The sequence below is a fragment of the Convolutriloba macropyga genome, chromosome 1 (assembly GCF_964194025.1).
Source record: "Convolutriloba macropyga chromosome 1, txConMacr16.3, whole genome shotgun sequence".
Taxonomy (NCBI): Eukaryota; Metazoa; Xenacoelomorpha; order Acoela; family Convolutidae; genus Convolutriloba; species Convolutriloba macropyga.
In genome coordinates, this window is record NC_134468.1 from 42,508,765 (window position 1) to 42,535,999 (window position 27,235).

A 27,235-nucleotide genomic window follows, 5' to 3' on the forward strand; every position below is an offset into this window, starting at 1 on the left:
AAATTGATGTGTGAAAAATTTTTCTCTAAGCGAGCAAAGTTTTTTTGTTCACGTGCAGCTTTAAAAGCAGTTATTTGCAACTTTTGATGGTTATGAGGTTCGATTATGATATTGTTTTACTTTAGGCTTGTTTTGATAGAAATTGAAGGTTTCAAGTAGATAATTTGAGTTTAATTTGGATGTTTGTGATCAGGTCTGCTGATTTTTAGTCGAAATTTATTGATTTTTTAAGCTTTTTTGTTTTACTACTTTAAAGTGATTTGAACAGAAACTTGTTACTTATGGAATTTTCAGATACCAACTGATTAAAGTTTTGTAGGTATAAAACATTTTTTTCTAAAGAAAAATGACAGAAAAATTGAGAAATTTTAAACCATTTTTCTTAATTTTCTACAATTTGTCTTTTTTTTTAATCTTGACAAGTTTCTTAGCCTATTATGACTTGCTCATTTGTTGCGAGCTTTTCAATGCTCTAATTGCAAAGGAACTTTATGCGGTTTCTTGTTTTTTTGTTCTGTTAATATAGAACTATTAAAATTTTTCTAGTTCTTTTTTTAGTTAGTTTTTTTGTTCAAAGTTTTTGAATGCCGTCTCTATTCTTCCTGAATTTATATGGCTTTTGCGGAGATTTAGGTTTCACAACAGTTGTTCCATTTGTTTAGTTATAAGTATGGCAACTTTCTCTTCGAGTCGTTTCCGGAATTCTTCCGGACATGTTTTATCTTTTTTTCAAATATATCGCCTGTTTAATGGGGGAAGCCTTGCATGCATGTGGCCTTCGAACAAACTAATTCTAGTATGGACCTAGAATATAAGAAAGGACCTATATATTCTTGGTTGGTTTAAATTTCGATTTAAACTACGAGGTCGGGACTCTATTTGAAGTCGAGCCAAATGTCCGTAGTTTTTTTCATATAATTTCAGCCAATGTTTTTTTCATGGGTCGAATAGAAGGCTTTTCATAGGCAATTTAGGCCAAAATGTGTGTTTCCGTAGTTACCTGGGGTCAAGTATACTCTTCCCACGGGTCGAGCAAAGTGCCTATGAAGTATTTTTCGAAATGTTGAAACTATTCTATGGAAAGAACCTTTGTAAAAAATTGTTGTTGTCTTCTGGCCATTAGGCAAGACAAAAAACTCATTTGTGTTATTCATGTTTCCCTTCCATAAATGTATAAGTTGTGTTTTATAAAATGACATGAAGGATTTTTGAGAGGGCATTGGACCCTGTGAACTGCAAAAGCTTCAGAAGCATGAATTTTGAGTACTTTATAGGCAGCAGTTGGCATATAAAATAAATGTAAAAATGAACAAGGCAGAAAATCAGTCTCATGATTATTAATTATTGTATTTTTTTGTCCGTTTCATGTTTTATTGTCCTGTTATAATCCAAAGGTTTTTAGACCCAGCCCAACTCCAGGTTACGTTTTGTTGTCCAGCAACAAAAAGTGTTTTTCGAGGACGATCGTTTTAATTCCAGATAATGATGAGCAGATCAAACAAAGTTGGGACAAACTCTTTTCACATAAAAGAATTTGAGTAAATTTTTTTCAGGTCGTAATTGGGTCAATCACGGTCCACTAAAAAATCCAGTTCAATACCAGAGTGAGTTAGTTGACGATGCGTTTGAATTTCGTTTTAAAGAGATTTGAGTTTCGGTTTCCGAGCGTGCTTGCGACGTCTTGATGATTTTGGGTAAATAAATGAGTTAATCGAATTGTTTTTTGGTTAAAAAAGATACTTCAAAAGAAAGATTAAATAATAGAGGGTGTTGATGAATTCAATTGTTTCGCCGGATAGAAAACGACTTTTGCTTCTGCTCTCCTGAAAGTGAAGGCTTTTGTTCTTTTTCAGATTTTTGCAGCGCTGAATGCTGCGAGTGAGATCTGAAAGTTGCTGAATCCGCGCGTTGTTCCGGATAGCATTATCGAAAGAATGCTAGCAAGCATTGTATAAGAGGAAGACTGAATTGAACACCAGAACCCTCTGACAAAAATTTTAATTGATATTAACAATGAGAATTAATCACAGTGTGGGATTGTTTCATTCAATTTATGAATTTTGAAAGACTTTCGAAGTAAGACTTTTGAATTATTGAGTGTTAAAAAGACAGCGCAAAAAAATATATGGTCTTCTAATAAAATAGCTCTTCCACAAAATCTGGACGCTCAAGTATTCCTCCTACTTGGGACAGCTCTACATTGCAGCGGAAATTGTGCAGAGAATTTCCTGAGTACATTGCAGTTACTCTTTTTGGTTTGGTGGGTTTTGGCATGAGTCTTCAGCCCATGCTAGTCAAAGATCATCAGTTGTTTCAAAAAATTATTTGTTAACGTGTACTTACTTAATCCGCACCAGATCCTCTAGATGATTCTATCAATTTTTCTAAAATTTTCCCTTACCTCTACTGCAAACAAATCCTCAGTGTAGAGGTGGAGGTCACAGGTGGCTGCCAAAAATACAATTGAATTGAATAGACAATGTGCAGAATTACCGTTGATTTTCTGCAAGTTGAAGTTCTGATTAAAGTCAGATGGGCTTTGTTGACTAAGTAGTTCAAGTGGTGTCTCCTCAAACCACTTGGTTTAAGGAGATGAATCCTACGAGATGACTACAAAAACCAAAAAGATAACTTCAAAAATACAATATGACTCCTAGGTAAGAGAAGTCGTTAGTGGGCTCGTTTGTTTTACCTGATCTATAATCTTTTTTCCTAAACCATCTCCTCTCCTCGGTTTAATGATTTTTGTCTTTGCAATTACAATTTTAAAATCTAAATCAGTATGATTCTAATTTGTTTATGTTTTGCTGTGAATATGAATGACTGCTGCTATCGTGTACTAGGTCGTCGGCTTTGAAAACTTTGACTTAAAAGTAAGGGAGATAGTTTCTCTCCTTAAGTTACACTAGTGTCATGCTTTGTTTCGTTGGAGAACGATTCCTCATCTAAAACTTGTTACAGGTTGCGCCTAAGAATGAATTGCAATTTCGTTATTATATTTCCATGTAATCTCATATTAACAAGTTTTGGTTTCAATAGATACCGGTTGATAAAAGTAAATTCCTTTTTTTTGTAACCAATGAATCTTACATAAAATTCTCTACATTTGGACAACTTCATTTTGATTGCTTCTTTGAGGTGGCAGCAGGCATTCATTGTTGACAGCACACTATGAAAACAGTATTGGCTTGGTATTTTTTCAGCACTTTTTAAAAATTGATAGTTCACCTTGAGGAAGATGGTCTTGTTTTATGATCCTCCTTTTGTATAGTGGTTTGATTTACGATAACTTCCAGCCGTTATGAAGTGAACTTCTTGCAAAACAAAAATTGAATAATTGTAGAAAAATGGTGTCAATTACGAAGAAACTGTTCTTAACTCTTTTGTTATGCCTATGATCCTTCAGATTCACCGTTTTTCATATTTGGAAGTTCTTTATTGATTTCCGCTCTTGTAATTTGTGTGTATAGGCCTTAATATTACTCCCAGCTAGAACAATATAATTATGGTTCCCTAATGCTTCGGCTTTGAACAATTTCGCTTGTGAAATTGTTTGTTTGTTGATATGGTTCTTTGAAGTACACTTCTCGAGGTTTAATAGTAACCTGTGTTCCTGTGGAAGTCAAGTCGCTTTTTCAATTTACATTTCCTCCAGATCATTTTTAATGGATTCTACTTTTTTCCTTAACTTATTTTTTTTTACTGATACGATAAAAATTTTTATCTATTTGACACTTTTTCTGAAGGACTGTTTTATTCCATAAACACATTGAAGTCTAAGGTTTCATTCAGCTTTAATATGTTTGCCATTATGTACAATTGTTTAAAAAACCATCCGGGTAATTTTCATTTAGCTGGCGTTGCAGCTGCCTCATGAATCTCATAAATGACGTTGAAGAAGTGCGAGAACTAATTATTCTTCAGTTGATGTTATTTTGTTGGCTTTCGCAGTTCTTTGATAGCCTTTGACAACTTTTGAAACGTTGATTCGGCGTACTTGATTTTTTCTCTAATTGTTGCCATTTTTTGCCTCTACTTCAACTACGCATACCATCTATGTTTTTGTGTTAATAAAGTGTCATTTTTTTTTCTTTTGAACTGAAATGTCTGCTTTCCACGACAAAAAAATAAAAAGTCTGCTTCGAATACTTTTTTATTGTTGCGAGATGCGTAGGTATGTTGGTGTGTTATTTTCTTTTACGCAGTGCTTCGCTTTCATTCAGAAACTCACAGAGAGATGGACCGCAAGTCGTGGTTTTTAGCCTTTAATTGAAGTCGCCCAAAGTAATAATTGTTTACTGCCATAGCATTGTAATAGAATTTCAATTAGTTCCTGATAAACGATTCTCAAATGCGTTATCGGAGGAAACTAGGCTGCGATATGTATGAAGTTAAATTCTTTGATCGATAGGGCCTTATAGTTATCTGTAAAAAACTTTTGACGGTTTTAGGTGTTTACTGATTGCTATTGATGTACAAACTTGGGGTTCGTCATGAACCCTAGGAGTTCGTCTAAAACAGAAACAAATTTGTGTGTGCAGTGTTCTGGTACTAAAGATTTTAGCCAGACGTTGACATTTGTGTGCTAAATTTTCATTCAAGCTTGATTTCAAAATTGCCTTTTCTCCCTCGACGTCCCATGAGCTCGTTCAGACATGGTGTCCTTATTTGATCAATCTGATTTTTCTTTATTCTGGTTTTCTGGTGTCGGGTTTTGTTGCGCTTTTTTCGTAAATTTGGGTATCATTTTTTTTACTTACCTTTTTTAGATGTGATATCTGGATTTGTGTATACAGATTTGAAACGCTTCATTTCTCTACAAAATTTTGCGTTCTTTTATTTCTGTAGGGGGTAAACAGTTACGAAGCATGAAGGCAAAAAGGATAAAATGAAATGAGATTTGTTAAGAAGCGTCAATTTTCTTACGGAAACTGAGCGTTTTAATTTTGTATGCATACATTTGGACCTCAAAACATCTGAACCATAGAATTGAAGAATACTAGCAGCCGAACTTATGAACAAAACACGGTATGACCCAACCCAAAAACTAAAAATAAACGGTAATCAGAAATTTTGAATGAGACCACCATAACTAAGCGTATGTCTACTTTGGAAACCTGCTTGAGTGAAACTCTATCTCAAAAAATTATACTTCTTACCAAAACTTTCAGTTCCAAAACACTGAAAATAAAGAATCTTATCTATTTTAGTACATAAGTAAAACATACCAGTCGAGGCAGACCACAAAGTGTTATATCAATAGCAATCAGTAAACACCTAAAAACCGCCAAGAGGTTTTTATTCCGGAACAATAACTAGATAGCCGTCGCAATAGAGGAATTTAACCTCAAAAATATCGCAGCCAATTTTGTGCCAATAACGGATTTGCATTTCTTTATCAGAAATTAAACGCAGCATTGCTTTCGCAGAATAACCTTATGCAGCATTGCCATGATGGCAGACAAATAGTACTGGCAGTTGACCTCAAATGTAGACTCGATATGACGACTCTCGGCAATTTTCTTTATGAGTTTTTGAATAAATAATATATCATTGCACATACGAAAGCAACGCTCAAACGAACAAACTTACAAACGATTAGAGAGTAATCGCCTAATTTTTTGGTAAGCAGCTGGATGTTGAATGAAGTCACACCATTAAAAAAGAGATACACTTTCTGAACAAAACACAAGCAAGTGGTATGCAGTGTTGAAATAAAAGGCAAAGACGACACAGCATCAAATAGACAAAAACAAGTACGCAAAATGAACATAAATGAAAATACGGGGAAAATTTCTCGAAGCAGTCAAGAAATCTAATTAATTGATAGAACAAAATCTAATAAAAAGAGTTTTGGGACATACTAATATCAATACAGTTGTCTTCCAGAGGAACACAATTAAAACTTGAGGAATTATGATTAGTAAGGTGTACTTCAAAGGGCTATATCGGGCTGAGACAACAATGCTAAAAGAGAAAAATTTCCACGCCGGAGTTTCAGGGAACTATGATTATTCTTCCACTGACTGGGAGTGTTATTCCTAAATAGCCAAATTACAATAATGGAAGTCACCAATGAACTCCCAAATTTGAAAATAGGCAAATTAGGTGGAACAGATGGTATAACAAACGAGTGCGTCAACAAAATTTTCTTCGTATTTGGTGACTATATTCTTCAGTTTTTTAATCTTTGTTTTGCAGGGAATTCACATTCTGAAACCGGAAAAATTTTGTACATACAATCCCTATACAAACGTAAAGGTGAGAAACAGATCTAATTTGCAATAAAAGAATTAGTTTCCTGTGTTGTTTTTACAAAATATTCTCAGGAACACTTTATCGAGGTGTACAAATCTTGTCTGTGAACAATGTGTACAAAAAATTTGCTTCTCGGCAACGCATACAGCCTCTCATTTCAAAAAACAAATCAAGTTGAGCGTGACAAATTGTGAAATTGTGGAAAACTTTTCTCATGCTCTGATTACGAGAAAAGCATTCGATTCCATTGATCTGAACTTTTGAAAGAAAAAATTGTTAGAACCAGATTCCAGGGGAACAACCGGTTTTTTTCCGTTAGTGCCCCCCCCCACAGTTTACGTATGCACCGCTGCGTTACAGAGAACATGCCATTTCATAGCAAATCATTATGTAAAAGTATAGCACGTGCGTCTGCGGTTGATAATAATATGCGACCTCTAAGCGGGGAGGGCACAAATGGAAAAGATCCCAACATGCTAGCAACACTGGCTGTTCCAAGTAATGAGTACTTAGGTGCAACCTGCAAGTATCAGAAACAGAGCAAAAAACTGAAGCTACCAAAGCAGACAAACTATCAACTTTAAGTTTATCTCTTTTTATTGCTGATCTATACTACGAGTTGAAAGGTGGATAACAAAAGTTATATTTCTATGCCAACGATCTAGTACTCGGTAGCAGCTGTCAATCAATTTTAAAGCAGCAAAATCTAATTAAAATCAAATGTACTGTTAACATCGCGAAGACAAAAGCTATCAAATTCAGAAGAGTAGGTTATCTAGCAAATGAAGACACACTTCTCTGGCAAAGCAATCAAGTACACAAACACAAAATTGACCACTGGCCGCAACATTTACACCGACGATCTATTTGAAATAGAAATCAGGAAACACTACCGCAAAGTTGAAGGAAGGTTTTTGGGAAAACTGGCGTGGAGGAAGTAAATACAACTTCTAAAATTCATGTTTTTTCGAACAACATGGGCCTAAAGATTGTTCCCCAGCCACAAAAGAATAATTGCAGTGTTTTATGGATACGGCTTGCGCAACAATTTTTGCTACATGGAACGCTATTAAAAGTGGTAGGAAAACCTGTGCGTGTGCCAATTTGAAAAATAATTATTTTATCATATGACCGTGTTCTTCATATTTAAAGCTGATACAACTTCAAAAAATTTATAAAATTTCAAATCGAAGGAAAGAACTACACTTCGTATATAACTGACGTTAAACATACCATTTGTAAATTTGTCAGTGATTTGTCAATCCAAATCATTTTTAATAGAAGACAAACAAGTTTCTTGCTGCTTTGACCTAATAGGCAGACAAGATACAGCTGAAAGCAGAAAGACACAAATGTTTAAATTCAATGTTGAACAATTGAACAAAAGAATGAAAATTTTTCAGAATCTACATGATTGCAACTCAATGGACACATCGTATGACGATTTCTCCAAAGCTATTCCTGAACCGGCAACCATTCTACCTGAAAAAAAATCAACAAAATTTTTCAAAAGAGAACTGTACTTATTGCATAAGCAGCTGAAAGCTAGATACAGACAGAGACATGAAGCCGATTCTAATTATTTCGAAATGAAAAGAGGCTTGAAAAAATTTTGCAAAAAACACAAAATGATGCACGAAATAGATCGGGAAAGGTTCTTAATCAGAAGGCAGATTCGAAAAAAAAAATGATTCCTGCAAAGTTCTGAAATCAAAGAAGATTTTGAAGAAAGTATCTGGAACTACAACTCCAATTTGTGTATAATTTTTCCAAGGTATTTCTAAAGCTGAGAGCAAAAATAGCGGATAAACTTTAAGACAAGCAAACTTTGGGAAACCACGGTTATGGTTTTTTGAACTGGAAACGTACCGAGCAATTGAATGCTCCGGTAACACTGGAAGAAATTACTGAGGAAGCATTAAAGTTAAAAAGCAGTCGGACCAGATGGAATTACGAACACTTGTAATAATTTAGGCTGTCAACAAATGCAATGATACGTATTCCATTTATTTAACCTCTGCTTTGTGGAGCATAATGTACCCCAAATTTGGGAGTCATCACATATAAAACCAATTTATAAAGGCAGAGGGAGCAAAACACAAACAAGTTTCTATAGAGGCATTAGCTTGTTATGTTGCATGTACAAGGTATTCAAAAGTATCATTTATCAGTGCTTGCGAAAAAGGGTCGATCGAAATCTACTTTTACTACCGAGCCAAATGGTTTCAGACGTAAACTGCCAACAATCAACGCAGTTTCGCACTTGAAAAAAGCAGTCAATCATATCGTCAGTTGCAATGGCAAGTACTATGCCTGCCTCATTGACTACGAAAAGAACTTCCATTTCGTAAATAGGAACTTGCTGCTTACAAAGCTGATAAAACTGGGCTTCACGGGAACATGCTACACACGATACAATCTGTGCTAAAATGCACTTTCCAGCAGATCCTTGATGGAGAATCTGTCAAATGAGACTGAACAGAAAACAGGAGTAGCCCAAGGAGACAAACTCTCACCACTTTTACTTAGTTGTAGCTAATTTGCTTTTTGAGTTGAAATGCAAAGGTCTAGATGTCATATTTTACGCTGATGCGTCTTAGTCTTTGGGAGCCGTAACCAATGTTAACTACAACAATGTTTGAATAATCTGAGCACGTACTATGACAGGAACTATTTGAAAATCAATGTAAAAAAGACAAAACGCAGAGGTGGCCGTTTAGCTTTGGGTGAAAATTTCTATATATATTGAATAGAGAAGTTGAATTTACTATCACAATCTGTTATCTAGGTGTAATTTTTTCAAGAGGATATCCCCCAGTCACTTGAAGCAATTAATAAATAAGTGCTTATCAGTCAGTATTTTCAATGAACCAAAAACTAAATCTGCAAAAAGTCAAATTCAACTCAGCTCATTTTTTCAACTCTTGTTTTTCTAGAGAAGTACGCCGATGAAGTTTTGGAAATTGAAATAAAACCGCATTATCGGAAAACAGAAGCCGTCTTTTGGAAAAATTACAAGTATACATCAACCACAACGCAATTAAATAAGTTGATGTTTCAAGACATGCAGGGATTTAAAGGCTGCCCGCAAAAACACGAGAATAATTGCCAACTTCTATGCCAATGGACTGCACAGTATTCTGGGGACTGTGTGTGTGTGTAGATTTTGCGAAAGAACTCTTCTATCAACCGATCATTTTCTTTTTTGTAGTCATTTTTTAAACTTGACACCTTTACACAATTCTATAAACCCTTGAACGATTAATTTTAATGTTTGTTTTTGATAACTGTAAATAATTTTCAACAATTTGTGTGTGATCTGATGGTTAAATCAACCTTCTTCCAGTTGTAAATTTGTCACAGGGATCTGATGGTCAATTTAATATTTTCAATCATCAATTTAATGAAAAATTCACACATGTAAAAACTTTGACAATGTAATTTCAATTTGTAAGTTTGTCTGTAGCACCTGCCAGTCAATTCAATCATCTTCGCAATAGATCTTCCATTTAATTTTTATCCGTTTCGCACCGTTTCGACAGACCGCTACGAAAACCGTCTTCGCTTTCCCTGGCTACTTCTTTTCAAATTTTCGAATTACAGAAATCTCTCTTCTGAGAATTACCTAATAATAGACGCTTACAATTTTAGTTTAAGTTTACTGTATCGTTAATTTGAGTAAGACGTATATTGTAGAAGTAAAATTTGTTAAAGAGTTTGGTTTCTATTGTTTTGTTTCTATTAAAACAAGTTTATGCTTCATTTTTTCTTTTAGTTCAGAATGAGCGGGAATAATATGCAAACAATTAAATGCGTCGTCGTCGGCGATGGGGCTGTTGGAAAAACTTGTTTACTTATATCCTACACAACAAATAAATTTCCATCTGAATACGTGCCTACGGTAAGTCAACTCTTTGTTGTTAAAATGAGAACCTTTTGATAAGCATAATGAATGGCTCACTATTGAAAAGCGAATTTGTGAAGCATTGCGTCCTGTTTTCTCGGATCTACACAATCTACTCTCTGCTGTAATTGCAAATGAGAAAAGATAAACTGTTCGAACTGATTTTTACAAAAGACTGAAGGTGTACTGAAAAACTTTTTGAAGTAACGTTTTTGCTTTTCATATTTAGTTAAAAGGCATCATTCGATATCCTGCCATTATATAAAAGGTTTGAGCTTTGAAATCTTGACTTATGGCATGGGACCTATGTTTTCAGGGTCCAAGATTTTCTGAGGAAAACGTTTGAAAATAAAATTTTGGGTTGTTTCCCATTATAGCCCCCCATTATGGTAAAGGGGGCTATAATGGGAAAGACCCAATTTTTGGAGAGTTTTCCGTTTGTGCCCCCTAAAAATTTTAATTGACTTGGTTCTTTAACTACTACCCTAGAAATTGAATGCTATCGGATCATACACTCGCGTAGCATATCAACGTAACAATCAATGTAACATAAGCATTACATAAATGTTGTCCTAATAAACGTGGGTCTTACGAAACAGGCGTTTCGCCTTCTGCACTGAGTAGAACTTTGACGATTTGTTTGAAGTTGGACATACGTGCAATAAAAAACTTGCATTCGAGTACCCAGTAACAACTCTTCGGAGCAGTTACATCTCAACCTTCAATACATTTTGGCTTTCAATGCTTTAATTTTTTTATCCGATCAATTTATCCGAATGGCAAGTCAGTTCCCTTCCCTTAGGTGTTTGACAATTATGCCGTGACAGTAATGATTGGTGGTGAGCCTTACACGTTGGGCTTGTTTGACACAGCAGGGCAGGAGGACTACGACAGACTGCGACCTTTGTCATATCCACAGACTGATGTTTTCCTTGTCTGTTTTTCAGTCGTCAACTCGAGTTCATATGAAAACGTTAAGGAAAAGGTTTGTACTGTTAATTGATTTATGGTAAATTGATGAACTTTTACATGAAAGATTAGCTCATAAAAATGTCTCCACCAGACAACGAGCGAGGGAACTCTTTAGGCTAGCTCGGTTTTTTCCTGTCAGTTTGGACCCGTCATATAATTATCGGAGATACCATTCGCTAAAACCTTTGCTGAGAAGAAGAATCTTCACCAAAAAGGGGTTTTTAAGAATGAACGGGGTTTTTATAAATCTAGATTCGTATAGATCCCTTCAAAATTTCGGAAAAAATCGAGCGAAATACTAAATTTCGTCAAATTTCTTATTAATAGCCGCACAGCGATAGCTGGGGCTATTATTGGCCTTCTTTTGGTTTTTTACAATTCAAAGAATTTGAATTGTATTGGGGCGCTGTCTTTTAATGACTCCAAGAGGAGTATTGGAGAAGTCCTTTTTTTTAATCAATTTTATTGGAGTGGTTTTTGAAGCGGGAAATGAAAAGCGTGAAAAAATTTGGAGTGATTTTGGTGCTGAACAAAAGTGAAGAGCGGAGCGAAAAGAGTGGTTTTTGTTCATATCGCTGTTTTTGAGAGAGCGAGAAATTGATGTGTGAATAAATTTTCTAAGCGAGCGAATTTTTTTGTTCACGTGCGGCTTTTAAAAGCATTTTTTTTGCAATTTTTGATGGTTATGAGGTTTATGATATTGTATTAATTTAAGGCTTGTTCTGATAGGAATTGAAGGTTTAAAATAGTTAATTTGAGTTTAATGCTAATTTGGAGGTTTTTGATCAGTTTTGCTGATTTTTAGACGAAATTTATTGATGTTTTGCCTGTTTTTTTGTTTAAAGGCTCTAAGTGGGATTTGAATAGAAGCTTGTTACTTAAGGAATATTCAGATAACAATTGGCTAAAGTTTTCGTGGTAAAAATCATTTTTTTCTTAGGAAAATTGACAAAAAAAATTGGGAAAGTTTAACAATTTTTCTTTTTTTTTTGCAGTTTTTCTTTTTTAAAATCTTGACAAGTTTCTTAGCCTATTATGACTTGCCCATTGTTTTGCGAGCTTTCTATTGCTCTAATTCCGAAGGATCTTTACTCGGTATTATGTTTGCCTGTACTATTAAAAAAAACAAGTTTTTAGTTTTTTTTGTTCAATTTGTTTTTGAATGCCGTTTCTTTTCTTCCTTGATTTTTTATGCTATTTGTGGAGGTTCAAGGTTCACAATAGTTATTCTAGTTGTTTAGTCATATGTATGGGCAATTTTGTCCTTCGAGTGGTTTCCGGAATTCTTCCGGCTATGTTTTTTAAGATGTGTTCAGATTTTCATGATTTTTGAAGTCAAATTGGAGTAGTGATTTTGGTCACGCCGAAGCAGGAAATGGAGCGAAAAAGCGAGTGGTTTTGTGGCCTGAATTTTTTGCTCTAATTTTAAAGTAGTGAGAAAACGGTGTTTGAACAAAAATTCGCTTTCTTGCTAGTGGTTTTTTGTTCACATGGCGGCATTTCACTTTGATTTTTACTGTTTTTTCGATTTTTGTTTGGATTTTTTTCTGAATGGTTTTTCCAATTCATTCATAGTTCATTTTAGGCGTAATTGTTCGTTCGAAACAAATTTCCATTTTTCGTTAGTGGTTTTTTGTTCGCATGCGGCATTTTGACTTTTTCTTTTTTTTTTAAATTTTTTGTGATGATTTTTTTTTTGCAAATGGTTTTCCCAATTCACTCATTGTCCGTTCTAGGTCTTTTTTGTTTAGGCAATGAAAATTCTTTGAGTTGTACGTCAGGACTTGTCCTGCTATGTTTTTTTTCGGCGTCGCGATTTTTGTTACGATCATATGACGTCACAACCACTTTAAATCTGGTTTTTGTTCATTCATGCATGCAATTTCAACTGAAGTGCGTGCATTACGGACGTCATTTTTCGCTCTTAGTGGAGCGAGTTTTTTTCATTGGCGTGACTAAATTTTTTGTCACACTTGACTTATCTCACTCTCAAAAATGACTTCCTCACTTTGAAATTGACTTTTATTTTCTTTAATTCAAAGAGATATGGTCAAATGAATGTGTCACTCTAAATGACGGTTATTTAAGAGCCTGATAGAGGCATCAATAATTCATACAGATTTTTATCAAAATATTACATATCAGTCTTCAATGAAAAGACGAATTTCTTTGGTCTGTCTTTTTTATTGTTTTTTTTAGACTGTAGATCTACGAAGCTATTGCGGCTATTTTTGGCAATCTGCCAGCTATGTTATATTGTTTTTCTTTTTCAAACGAGCAAAGCAATTTGAACGCTCTCACAGCATAAAATAACTCAAAATATGGGCTCGAATTTCGGTTTTGCTAGGATCGGCCTTAAAATAAACCTGTTAAGCTTTTTCTAGTAATTGAGGGAACAGTTCAACAAAAAATTGAATATCATTGGAACTCTTATTCCTCAGATAGATTTTTTAAAAAGCCGCAAAGCGATATCGGAGACCTTCTCTTGTTTTTTATTATTTCGTCAACAGGAGTTTTGTTGCGAGCATATGACGTCACAATCAACACTTCAAATCTGCTTTTTGTTCCTTCGTTCATGCAACCCACACTGAATTTTGCGAGTGACGCCATTTTTCACTATTTGTGGGGGGTGTTTTTAATTTATCTTGAATTGACGGCTTTATTGTCTATTTTAGGCAAAATTTTTACGTGACCGTTTTTTCCGGATGGCTTTTACGCCCATTACTTTCTGCGTTTTCCGTGATCTGAAGTTCACTCTCATTCACAATTTCAAGCAGCTGAACTCAATTGGCGGCAGTTAACTAATAAAAGTCAAATGAGAAGTGCGCTGAAATTGGTGCTTTTCATTTTAAATCTTAATGGTGGTATATATTAACCTGTAATCGGGTTATTTGAAGCACTCTAGTGAATTTATTAAGTCCCCCTTCGGCTGCACCGCCGACTGAGGCAGTCTGCAATTGATCATAGCTGTAGTTAATCGTTCGAGAGCAATACTTCCGACGTTAGTCGGTTAGGTTTTTTGTTCATTCGTGTAATTAAAGTTTTGGGTCACACGTGACTTAACTCACTCTCAAAAATGACTTCCCCGCTCTGAAATTGACTTTCCTTTACTTGAATTCAAAAAATGAGGTCAAACGATTGTTTGTCACGCTAATTGAGGCAGCTAATAGAATCAGCAATACGTTAAACATTTTTAAAATTCAACAGCTCAGCATTTTAAAGTATCTTTTTTCGTCTTTCTTCTACCTTTTTTGACTGCAGATCTACAAAGCTATGGCAGCTATTTTTTGGCAATCTGCCAGCTATTTTTTATTTCAAAACAAAATAAATGGCAATAACGTCTGATTCTTCCATTTGTTGGTTTTAAATTTTGTTGGTTTGTTATAAAAACGAACTGCTGAAAAATTAAGCGTCAATATCGTCTACTTAGCAGCTTTCCTTGTTCAAAAATTTGTAGGATAACTACACACGCTTTCAGTAAATGGCCCCTAAACGAGACCTACCTGGATTTAGATTTTAAGTAGATCGGATTTTTGTTGCATCAGTTTCTTGTTAATTGCTCTCAAACGAAGTTTCTAGCATTTATTTTAGTTGTGCGATCTTTTCATTGCGACAGTTCGTGCGATCTTTATAAACAGTTTGTGCTTGGAGGGGCTTAAGTTCTCTAAGAGCCCTAAGCCTTTTTATGCTTAACTGTGATTCGCCAAAGCTGTTTTGAGGAAAAAATTTTATGGTGTGAAGATTGGTTCCTAATCTCAAAGGTTTGACCCTCTGCATTAACCCCCCTCAGCAATCCCTCCTTATGTTAGCACTCCTAAGCCCCAGCTGGCTACTACCAAAGCCAACCGCTCGCGGGTCGTTTGAGAGTAATTAGCCAGATGTTAGTCGGTTATGTTTGTTGCTGGTCTTTGCGGGTAATCTTGGTGGGATATCGGCGCTTCTGATTGTTTTTAACTTGTTCCTTAGTTGCATTTGTATAATAATAGATAGATGTATTAGTTTGACTGCCTATCCACAGCTTGTGGTGTGGAGACTTTTCTGCATCTACTCACAGTGGATGACATGTGGTCACCGGGTTAGGGGTCACGATTTCTGTGCAGTGTGGTCGTGTTGGACTGGTGCAATGAGAAATGGCTGTCAAAATTTTCTATCTCTGGACTCAGAAATATCTTTGCATACTCATGAAAATCGTTTATTTGCGGTTTTCGTTTGATTTTTTTGTTTCTGATCTCATTTTCATAAAAATGGTTTTCCCAATTTACTCAGTCCGTTCTAGTTTTTTTGTTTAGTGAATGAAAATTCTTTGAATTGTACGCCAGGACTTGTCCAGCTATGTTTTATTTCGTCGTCAAGATTTTTGTTACGACCTTATGACGTCACAACCACTTTAAATCTGCTCTTTGTTCTTTTGTTCATGCACTTTCAACTGGATTGCGTGTGACGTTGAATTTCAATCTTACTGGAACGATTTCTTTTGTTTTTTAGCGTGATTAATTCTTTGGTCACAAGTGACTTACCTCACTCTCAAAAAAGACTTCCTCACTCTTAAATTGACTTTTTTAAAATTTAATTCAAAGAGACAGTCAACTGAGTGTATTTCACTCTAATTGAAGTTTTTTTAAGAGCAGCTAATAGAAGCAGCATTAAGTGATACAGATTCATAATCAAAATACAATTCAGCATTAGTGAAATTTTTTTTTCTTTTACTATCTACGAAGCTATTGTAGATCTACGATTGCAGATCTACAAAGCTACTGCAACTATTTCCGACAATCTGCCAGCTATGCTTTTGTTTCAAACGAAATTAAATTCCAATGATATCTGAGTTTTCCATTTGTTGGTTTAAAACTTTTTTAAAAACGAACTGCTTAAGAATTGTAAAGCGTCAATATCGTCTACTTACCATCTTTCATTCAAAAATTTGTAGGATAACTACACACGCTTTCAGTAAATGGCCACTAAACGAGACCTACCTTGATTTAGATATTAAACAGATTGGATTTTTGTTACATCACTTTCTTGTTAATTGCTCTCAAACGAAGTTTCTAGCAATTTTTTTAGTCCTGCATTCTTTAATTCGATTTTTTGCTTGACTGTTTTTTCGTCCGTCCTATCTGACTTTTCGTCCCCAAAAATGGGATAAACAGTGTTTGGAGGGTCTTATGTTCTCTAAGAGCCCTAAGCCTTCTTATGCTTAACTGTGATTCACCAAAGCTGTTTTGAGGAAAAAATTTCTTGGTGTGAACGGTGGTTCCTAATCTCAAATGTTGGACCCTCTGCATTAACCCCCCTCAACAATCCCTCCTTATGCTAGCACTTCTAAGCCCCAGCTGGCTGCTACCAAAGCCAACCGCTCTCGGGTCTTTTGATAGCAATTAGCCAGATGTTAGACGGTTATATTTGGTGCTGTTATTTTGCGGGTTTTCTTGGTGGAATGTCGGCGCTTATTGCTGTTTTAAAATTGTTCCTTAGTTGCATTTGTATAATAATAAAAGTAGATGTATTAGTTTGACTGCCTATCCACAGCTTGTGGTGGGGAGACAATTCTGCATCTACCCCATGGTGGATGACATGTGGTCCCCGAATTTCGGAATAGACGTTCTGTGCAGTGTAGTCGTTTTGGACTGGTGGAATGAGAATTTTTCTGGACTCAAAAATATCTTTGCATTCTCTTGCAAATTATTTATTTGCAGTTTCAGGATTTTATTTTTTGATCTGATTTTTTTTAGAAATGGTTTTTACCTATTCACTCATAGGCCGTACTAGTTCTTGTTTTTTGTTTAGTGAATAAAAATTTTTTGAATTGTGCGTCAAGACTTGTTTTATTTCGTTGTCAAGATTTTTGTTACGATCTTATGACGTCACAACCACTTCAAATCTGCTTTTGACTCATTTTTTCATGCAATTTCAACTGGATCGCATGCGTGACGTCATTTTTCACTCTTAGTGGAGCGAGTTTTTTTTAGCATGATTAATATTTTGGTCACACGTGACTTAACTCACTCTCAAAAATGACTTCCTCACTCTTAAATTGACTTTTTAAATTTAATTCGAAGAGATAAGATCAAGTGAGTATATTTCACTCTAATTGAAGGTTATTTAAGAGCAGCTAATAGAAGCAGCACTAAGTGATCCAGATTCAAAATCAAAATACAAGAACTCAGCAATAGTGAAAAAATTTTTTTTCACTATCTACGAAGCTATTGCAGATCTGCAAAGCTATTGCAGATATTTTCGTGCAATCTGCCAGCTATGTTCTGATTATAGCTGTTGAAATTTTTAAATCCCTAAGTTAAGTGGTGCAGGCTTCTCTATGCTTAATTTAATTATAAGGAAAATCGGTAGTCCTCCGTGGACTGTACAGTTATCGTTTTCTATGCCCCAATATGTCAGGTACTCTATCTTGTTTCAAAAAAGTTAACAGAATTTGCTCTTTATGCTCTATTGGCTGGCAAATTGAACAGCGTTGGCCGCTGAGAGGGGTGAAAGACTGATATACGAACGCATAGTATCGAGTATACTTCATTTAATCAGGAGTCATGTTTCGAGAGGACGTATTTTCTAGATCGTTTTAATCAAACGTGGATATGTTTTGCATCCTTTCCCGTTTTCTAATGACCTTTAAATGGTTGTAGAAAACCCATAATATCCCTATTAGTATTGAGAGAAATATTCCTGTTATTAAAAGCCATACAATGAAGTATAGATTTGATTTAATTTTAAAAAAGACACCTCGTGCCAGTGTGTGCGTGGCACAAGAATGTTCGAATAAGTCCCAAATTACAGTAGAAAGGACTGAATGAATCATTTGAACTGACCTGAATCCTGAACTGACAATTAGACAGATGCGAGCCAAACAGGCAAAAACTAATTAGAACGAATTGTCGGAACTTTTCAATTGTCGGTGCGGCTAGTATTAAAGAGCAAATTTTTCTAACCGAAACGCGAGAAAGCAAGAATGCAGAAAGAGTGACATGTCATGCGGAAAAGACAAGCAAAGGCAAACAACAAAAACCGCCAAAAGTTGAAAAATTGCAAAAAACAATTTTCTTAATCGAAGTTTCTTAATCGAAGTTTCTTAACGTTATTGTCATCAAAAGGCATTTTGCGTTGAAAATCTGCACGAGAAACCAGCAGAAGCTCGAAAAAAATTATTTCTTCCCTGGAAGTCAATAGAAAAACGAGTGAAAAAAAATTATTTTCTTAATACTACGCTCAAAATCTTTTGGTTGCCAAATGGTACAATACAACTTATTTGCAGGCTAGCAGAAATTTTGATGCAGATATGAGGCATAGGCAAAACATTGTAAAAAGTATTTTAAAAACTTATGCAAATGAAATAGTACTAAAATGTTGACCTTTGCTGAGATTGTATTCGAAAAAAAATTGCAGAAGTTTCATAAGCCTTCAAGTTCAAAAACACTATTTGGTCATTTAAAAAAAAACATTTTGCAAATTTTTGTCGACTAAAAAAGCTTGTAACTCTAAAGCTTGTCAAGCTATTTTCGTCAGCATTTTTATCAGCCACAAAACTCAACGAACTCAAATTAAATCAATGATGTACCATACCAACGACTCTTTGACCATTGGGGCCAAAGAATATTTTTGGTTACATATTTTTTAATACAATGTCTTCAAAACTCTATTTTGTCAAAATACGAAATAACTAACTTATAGGCCAACAGAAATCATGGTTAACATATCACACACAACCAGAGGCAATAGGGACAAAAACCGTAAAACTAAAAGTTTGCAAATTAACATGAAATTTGCTCAGAGCTTAGTAATCAATGAGCACTATTGTGCTGCTAAAATGTTTACGAGCAATAGTCAAAATTTAACGCCTTTTAAACGACCAATTAAGCTGGAAAAGTGACAAAATTGGGATAAAGTAAACAGTTTTTAATTTTCTTTTTGGATCTCAATTGACAGCTACGGAGCTTTCAAATGGTACCAGTCTTATCTTTCTAGAATGTGTATAAAAATTTTGGCTTGAGAAAAAAGACAGGCTATAATATAGTTCCCCTCTTACGAGTTATGGAACAATAACAGGCAGCTTTCTGCTCGATTGAAAACCTTGAAAAAGTTAAATCCTGAATTCTATAGTAATGTCGAGAACACTTTAAAAATCGTGTCAGATGAATGCGTTTGAAAGTAGTAAACATTTTAGTGGGTGCCTGAGATACAGCATCACTGCAACAAGACGCCCTTCCTTTTGGTGGGAACTCAGAATGATCTGAGGGACGAGCCCGGAGGTGGCAAGAACAAGAGCAAACCCATCACTCAGGAGCAAGGCGAGAAGCTGGCCAAGGACTTGAAGGCCGTCAAATACGTCGAATGCTCCGCACTCACACAGGCTAGTTTGAAAACTGCGGTTAACGTTATCGAAATGAAATAAATGCACTCAGTAGATCGTGAACGGTTTAAGTTTCACGTTGGACAGAAGTGCTATAAAATTTAACCTTTTATAGCCTTATTTGAGTGTGTCACTGTATATGCTCAGTTTGATGCATCAAATGACATTTCCTTATGATGCGTAATCTGCGGTGTTTTTCGAGGTGCATTCCCCCCATATCGTTAAAGCTCGCAAAATTGAAGAGATGAAATGAAAGTGTTCATTTTGGGGTCAATATCTTCTAAATGGGTCATTTCCACAAAATGCTATCTTGTTAGTGTTGTTAAAATTACTTAGTGTTTTTTGTGAATGTGATTTACAATGAACTAGGGCATTGATTTTAGTCAGTTAATATGCTGATTTACTGCTCTGAAATCGAGTTAGAAAAATAATTTTGGCCCTAGTGGATTATAGCCCTTCTTATTGGGTTCCTTTTTACGCTGAAATTTTCTTTTTAATAGCCGCACAGCGATAGCTGGGGCTATTATTGGCCTGGGGCTATTATTGGCTATTATTTTTTTACAAATCAAAGAATTTGAATTGTGTTGGGGCGCTGTCTTCTTATAAGATCTGTTCACACATTTTATGATTGGAATAGTGATTTTGGTCACGCCGAAACAGGAAGTGGAGCGAAAAAACGAGTGGTTTTGCGGTGTGAATTTTTTCGCTCTAAATTTAAAGTAGAGTCAGAGAACGATGTTTGAACACTTTGATGTTTACTGTTTTTTCGATTTTTTGGATCGGATTTTTTTCTTAATGGTTTTTCCAATCCATTCAGAGTCCGTTCTAGGTCTAGTTTTCTGTTCATTAAATGAAAATTCTTTGAATTGTACTTCATGACTTGTCCTGCTATGTTTTTCGTCGTCGCGATTTTTGTTACGACTATATGACGTCACAACCACTTCAAATCTGCTTTTTGTTCATTCGTTCATGCAATTTCAACTGAAGTGCGTGCGTGATGTCATTTTTTTTTCATTCACGATTTTTTTTGTTCATTTGCGTGATTAAATTTTTGGTCACTTGACTTACCTCACTCACAAAAATGACTTCCTCACTTTGAAATTGACTTTTATTTACTTTAATTCAAAGAGATAAGGTCAAATGTGTCACTGTAAATTAAGGTTTTTAGAGAGCAGCTAATAGAAGCAGCAAAAACTTATACAGATTTTTAATCAAAATATGGCATATCAGACTTCAATAAAAAGACGAATTTTTTCGGTCTGTCTTATTTACAGTTTTTTTGAGACTGCAGATCTACGAAGCTATTGCGGCTATTTTCTGGCGATCTGCCAGCTATGTTTTTTTGTGTTCAATAGCCGCCGTCAGCCTCTCAACTGCTATTATTTTGGCTATCTCATTTTTTAATCCGCTTTACCTTTTGATCACCCTTTGTTTTAATTAAGTCACGATTTTCACGCTTTACTCGTGACTTACCTCATTCACTGTTTCAACTGAAAGGATTTTAAAATTTGTTACGCATCGAATTACGCAATGTTATGAATACGGTCAATGTGAAAAGAGCGAAATCAAAAGAAACGGGATAAACCGATGAAGCCCGGTCATTAAGTTAGAGCAATAGATTATTAATTGCTCTTGAACGAATTTCATAGCAATTTTTGTAAACGTGTCTTTTTTATGCAAAATTTTTGCTTGACCGGTTTGACTTTTCGAGTGACTTTTTCGCCCTTGACCTTTTGCGTTTTGCGTGATCTAAATTTCTCTCTCAATCACAATTGGCGGAAATTTAATACTAAAAGTCAAATTAAATGTGCGCCGAAACTGGTGCCATTTTTCACTTCAAATCTTAGTAGTGGTATATGTTAACCTCTAATGTTGTTATTTGAAGCCCACTATTGAACTTCTTCCCATTTAGTCCCATTTAGGCTCTGCGACTATTAGTCCCATAAGCCGAGAAAACAAAATACGATTAATATGCCCAAAAGTGGGCTGAGAATTTTCTTATTCCGGCGGTACTTTCTGTTGGCTGGCACAGTTTGTCGCGGTGACAGAAGTGCCAGGTTCTGCAAGTTTTGATTATGAGTGATGCTATATTGTAGGCACTTAGATTCAGTTGGGCCCTTTCTTTGATTCTTTTTGTTCTGCTGATCTGTTTAATCATCTGTCAGCACTTTAGAGGAGATCACCAATCAAAGTTTTCAATTGGTCTCGAATGAGCAATTATTGTTAACGTGTCTTTTTTAATGCAGATTTTTTGCTTGACCGGTTTTTGCGCTTTTCTTCTAGAATAATCTTTGACTTCTCAAGTGACATTCCGCGCACCTCTTGATTTTTGAGCGATTTCAATGCTCTCACTCCGAAATAAAGTTTGTTGTTCAGACAAAACTAATCGTTAGAAATACGAAGACAGGGTACTGATAGACGGGTGGTTAATGTCACCGTCGAGGTGAAGGAATTGGACTCAGGAGGTCGGGGTTCGAACCTTACATTCGTCTGATGTTTTTGCACCCATAAAGAAAAATTTACGCCAATCCCGTCATTTGAGAGCATTTCTCCGACGGTTTATGCTTGTCTCACGCAATCAGCGGGGACTAGAATAATAGTGAAAACTTTGAACGGTTACAATTAACCGATCAAATGAATATTCAAAATTTTGTTGCGAACCAATTGCAGGATATTGAATTTAGATCTTTCTAAAAAATGAAACTCGACGTCTAGGCGTAACCACGATTACAAACGAGATTGCTTATTAATAGCCGCACATTAATAGGTGGGGCAATTATTGGCCTTCTCTTGATTTTTAAAAATTCGAAGAGGCTTTATGGTTTTCTGTTTTTTACGACTCGAAGAGGATTAATGGTGAAGTCTTTTTAAATCAATTTTATGAGTGAATTTTGAAGCAGGAAATGAAACGCATGAAAAAACCTGGAGTGGTTTGGTTGCTGAACAGTTTTGAAGAGCGGATAGAAAAGAGTAGTTACTTGTTAATACTTTAGTCCTTTTCTATAAGTTTTACTACTAAATGATGCCACTGAAGGCTAGATAGTTCACTTGTCTCTGAAATAAATTTAATTTCGGTTACAAGTTTCGGTTTTCTTTGAATTTTGTGTTGTTTGATGTTTCTACCACTTTTTGGAGTGGTTTTTAGTAAATATTATTGAGTAGTTTCAGACAAGTTTTGGGCCAATTCTCTGTCTTTATTTTTGCTTATTGCTAATTTATTGATTCTCGCTTTCTTTTCGTGTTAAATTTTCATTCACAGCTTTTCCAGTGGTGTTGCTGAAAATCAGTGGAAGCTAGACAGGGTACTTTTCAATCAAAACAATTATACGAATTTCATTTTCTGCTTTTGTTCTTGCTTTTTGTGTAAATCTGCAAGGTGTCGGGTGGGTGAATTCTTGACCAGAAGCAGAGATTCTTTTAATGAAATAGCTGCAAAGTAGCACAATGGCATTTTTTGTATAATTTCTAGCTAAATCCTTATATTTTGCAGAGATTTTAATACCTCTTTTCTCTACTTGAAAGACTATCGTTCTTTCTGACGAAGTGTAGTCTTTTAATAAGTTAAAACTGAACGTGTCTCATGGTCTTCTGCCTACAGTTTTTTTGGAGTCGCACCTCATAAATTTAATAGCTGACTTCATCTTCTCAGCCGGCTATTATAGCGCTCATAACTTTTTTTTACTTTGTCGAATAAAAAAATGTTTTGCTTTACCTCATTTTGCCGCTTCAACATTTTCTGGGCTAGTGTCTCTCTTCTCTCATTCTGATAAATGTGATTTTGAACATCAGTTGCGCAGCAAAGCAATTCAAAATGAAAAGAGTCAATATAAAAAATTCGAGTCAGAAATAGAAACGGGAGAAACCCATAAAGCCCAATTTTGGATGCCCGCTATTTGATCGTCGTTCCTATAAGTCTTAGTTACCATCTCTTATTCTTATTGGTATTGACATTAGCCCCTGTAGCCTCTCTCTAAGCAACAGTAGTATGTTCAACTACGAAATGCCATCAAAATAAATCGGACTTAAAAATGTTTTTCTACAAGAATCTTTTTTTAGAAATACGAAGACAGGGTACTGATAGACGGGTGGTTAATGTCACCGTCAAGGTGAAGGGATTGGACTCAGGAGGTCGGGGTTCAAACCTTAAATTCGTCTGATGTTTTTGCACCCATAAAGAAAAATTTACGCCAGTCCCGTCATTCTAGAGCTTTTTCTCCGACGGTTTATGCTTGTCTCACGCAATCAGCGGGGACTAGAATAATAGTGAAAACTTTGAACGGTTACAATTATACGGGAGAAACCCATAAAGCCCAATTTTGGATGACCGCTATTTGATCGTCATTCCTATAAGTCTTAGTTACCATCTCTTATTCTTATTGGTATTGACAGTAGCCCCTGTAGCCTCTCTCTAAGAAACAGTAGTATGTTCAACTACGAAATGCCATCAAAATAAATCGGACTTAAAAAATTTTTTTCTGCAAGTATCTTTTTTTTCAATATCTGCTATTCTTTCAATCCCAATCTTGTTTATTGGAATCAAGGGAGGCTATTTTCCGGCAATCTGCCGGGTATGTTTTTATTAGATGCTTTATCAGCTTTTCTGGTCAGATACTTTTTCATTGTTTATTTTTTTGTTATTGTTTCAAGCTGATTACTGTCTTTAATTAGGAGGTTCATTATTTCAGTTTGGGTGGACATCTTTACCCTTCAAGTCGTTTCCAGAGTTCTTCCGGCTATGTTTTTTGATAAGTGAGCGAGCAAGAAAACTGGCAGTTCAGGGAGTGAATAAAGTTTGAAAAAGTTGTTTCAGTGAACAAATTCGAAGAGCTGAGAAAAAAGAGTGGTTCTTTCGTTGATGCCTTCTTTTGAAACATATTGAGAAATGTAGGTGTAAAAAAGTTTGCTAAGCGAGCAATTTTGTTCACATGCTGATTTTTTGTATTGTCAGTTTTGTGAAAAAGCGGTTATTGTCTCCATTGTCTGTGTCTAAGATATGAGAAGCATGTTTCACAAGTTTTTAATAGCCGCCCTCATCTTCTCAGCCGGCTATTATAGTGCTCCTATATTTTTTTACTTCGTCGAATACAAAAATGTTTCGCTTTACCTCATTTTGCCGCTTTTTCAACATTTTGCGTGAAATCTTTTTGACTTCTCTATGCTAGTTTCTCTCTTCTCTCATTCTGCTAAAAATGATTTTGAACATCAGTTGCTCAGCAAAGCAATTCAAAATGAACAGAGTCAGTATAAAAATTGAAGTCGGAAGTAGAAACGGGATAAACCCATAAAGCCCAATTTTAGATGCCCGCTATTTGAACGTCGTTCCTATAAGTCTTAGTTACCATCTCTAATGCTTAGTGGTATTGATAGTAGCCCCTGTAGCCTCTCTCTAAGAAACAGAAGTACAACTACGAAATGCCATCAAAATAAATCGGACTTAAAAAATGTTTTTGTACAAAAATCTTTTTTTTTTTCAATATCTTCTTTTCTTTCAATCCCAATCATGCTTATTGGAATCAACGGCGGCTATTTTCCGGCAATCTGCCGGGTATGTTTCTGTATAGTAACGGAAGCAATTGAGCAATTAGTTAAGACACTACTACTTTAAAGTTTGGGGTATAACCTTAAAAAACATGTTTTGATTTGAAAGTCGAGAAAAAGTGAATTGATTAGTACGACTTCTACGTTAACTATGTAAAGATGAACTTAATAAATATGTCTAGTAAAGATATATGGACCTGCACCAGCGTATCCGAGGTCCTGCACCCACCCACTCCCATCTCCTCGCCGCGGGTGTTGTTGTTTCCATGGAAACGTTGGCTGTCGCTAGTTAAAATTTTTACCAAGTTTTGTGGAGCTTTTTTTGAAATATGCTGTTTTCAAATGATTGAATCTTAATTATAGAGCATTTCCCATATTTCATGTTGTTAATTTAGAAGTACTGTACTGCGCAGCTGAGTTGCGCGTCTGTGCTGATATTGACTTCAAAATGACACAGGCCTGCAAACCAATGCAATTTCTCTCAAATTAAAAATTTGAGCAGCAAATTGAAATTGTGACAAACCAACTTTTTCATATGTTTCCAGCATGGTAGCAAAATTATTGTGTGTTTATATGTCGAGCGCGTTCGGAGCAACCGCGGAAGATTGTTGCATGTAGTGCGCGGTTATTTATGCAAGCTGCGTTTACTGATAGCTGAAAAAACATTTAATGCGTAAAACAATCAAGAAAATATCTAAACTGTTACGGCGCTTATTAAATTGATGTGAATGTGACTACTCATACAGAGATGCGCCTACAGAAATTCTGTAAATAGTGTGTATATTTACATAACGAACGTTTAACTGTTGTGAAACTGTGATCAATAAGTCAAAAGACTTGGCATTTATTGAAACTATCGCGCATGCGTGTACCACAAACCTGGTCGCACCTTCATATTTTGCTATATGATTGAGATGGTTCTCATTGTTATTTACCAATGTTGATTGATCTGCTAAGACCTCAACTATTTGTATTTTAGAGGAGGGTCGATGAAATTAACCATCTGTTCTCGTTTTAGAAAGGACTGAAGAATGTTTTCGACGAAGCTATTCTGGCGGCCCTCACACCAAACACGAAGAAAGACAAAGACAAGAAAAAGTGTCTCATATTCTAAAGATGATCGGAAGAGTCAGAGAAGATCATGAAAGCAGGACAGACTCACACACCCTCACATACGTACATACATAAATAGACAGACGCATACATACAGATGATACAAATTATAATTCAATTCGCTCTTTCTCTATCTTTATTCTGTAGATTAATAATTGGTTCCATGTTTTCTCATCACTTTACAAAACAAGACGACTCTTGAGTCAATGTACATGAGTGTGTAAAGGTAATTTCCGGTAATACCACCTGTGACTTATCGATCTTTTTACTCATATATTATTATCACTAGGCGAGAAGACTATTCTTGCCTACTTTTTTCTTTTCATTTCACACTAACTCAAATGATGATCTAAAAGTGAAACAAATAAACAAATTTAGCGACCTGTCTCGAGGTAAATAAAGTACAGCTTACTACGTAATGGCGTTCTTCATTCGATGATATCATCATTTGAAAGTTACTATTGTATATTGAATTATGAGCTCTAAATAGTATCTTATGGTTTTATACAATAGTTACTGATCGAATCACAGAATTATCGCCAGTCTCATTTCGAATTATGCACTAATTTATTATGTCAACTAAGAACTAACAATGAATTATTTGATGATTTTTACGAGTCTACGTTGTCTGGCCTAATTTTTTTCCAGGTGAGGCGAGACAACAGTTGATTGTATCTTGAACTCCTCTGCAAAATAATGTTGATACGATGGATGTGTAATCTGTTGCTTACTTTCTTTTCACAGTAAATTAAATGAACGTAGACGAATTCAAAATTTATTCTTTTCTAGATCTTGTTTTTTTTTACTCTAGATCTTGTTTCCGTCATGGTTGGTGTATGTCTAATAGTAAAGATAAACACGATGAGTAGAAGTAATTCTAGATGAGGGCTTAGTGAAGAATTTTCTGCAACTGCTGAATAGTTGAACACGGTTAAACAATTGCTATGAAGTTAATAGTTTGTCCAGTTGATTTTTAATTGCTCTTCGAACGAAGTTCGTAGCAATTATTGTAAACGTGTTGGTCTTTTTTTCGTGCAAATTTTTCGCTTGACCATTTATTCGAGAGCAATTCTTCCGACATTAGTCGGTTTATG

At 35.4% G+C, this 27,235-nt stretch overlaps 2 protein-coding genes across 2 annotated transcripts in view; one reads left to right on the forward strand and one right to left on the reverse strand.

Annotated features, from left to right (window-relative positions):
* LOC142339268 (NADH-ubiquinone oxidoreductase 75 kDa subunit, mitochondrial-like) overlaps positions 1–27,235 on the reverse strand; it is a 494,345-nt gene that overhangs the window by 177,215 nt on the left and 289,895 nt on the right. The gene's annotated exons all lie outside the window — the stretch shown is intronic.
* LOC142339161 (cdc42 homolog) lies at positions 9,925–26,931 on the forward strand. The gene is made up of 4 exons (XM_075388954.1): positions 9,925–10,159; positions 10,965–11,147; positions 19,305–19,490; positions 26,047–26,931. Exons 1-4 carry the CDS (start codon positions 10,040–10,042, stop codon positions 26,140–26,142), a joined length of 585 nt encoding a protein of 194 aa, XP_075245069.1. The 5' UTR covers positions 9,925–10,039; the 3' UTR covers positions 26,143–26,931.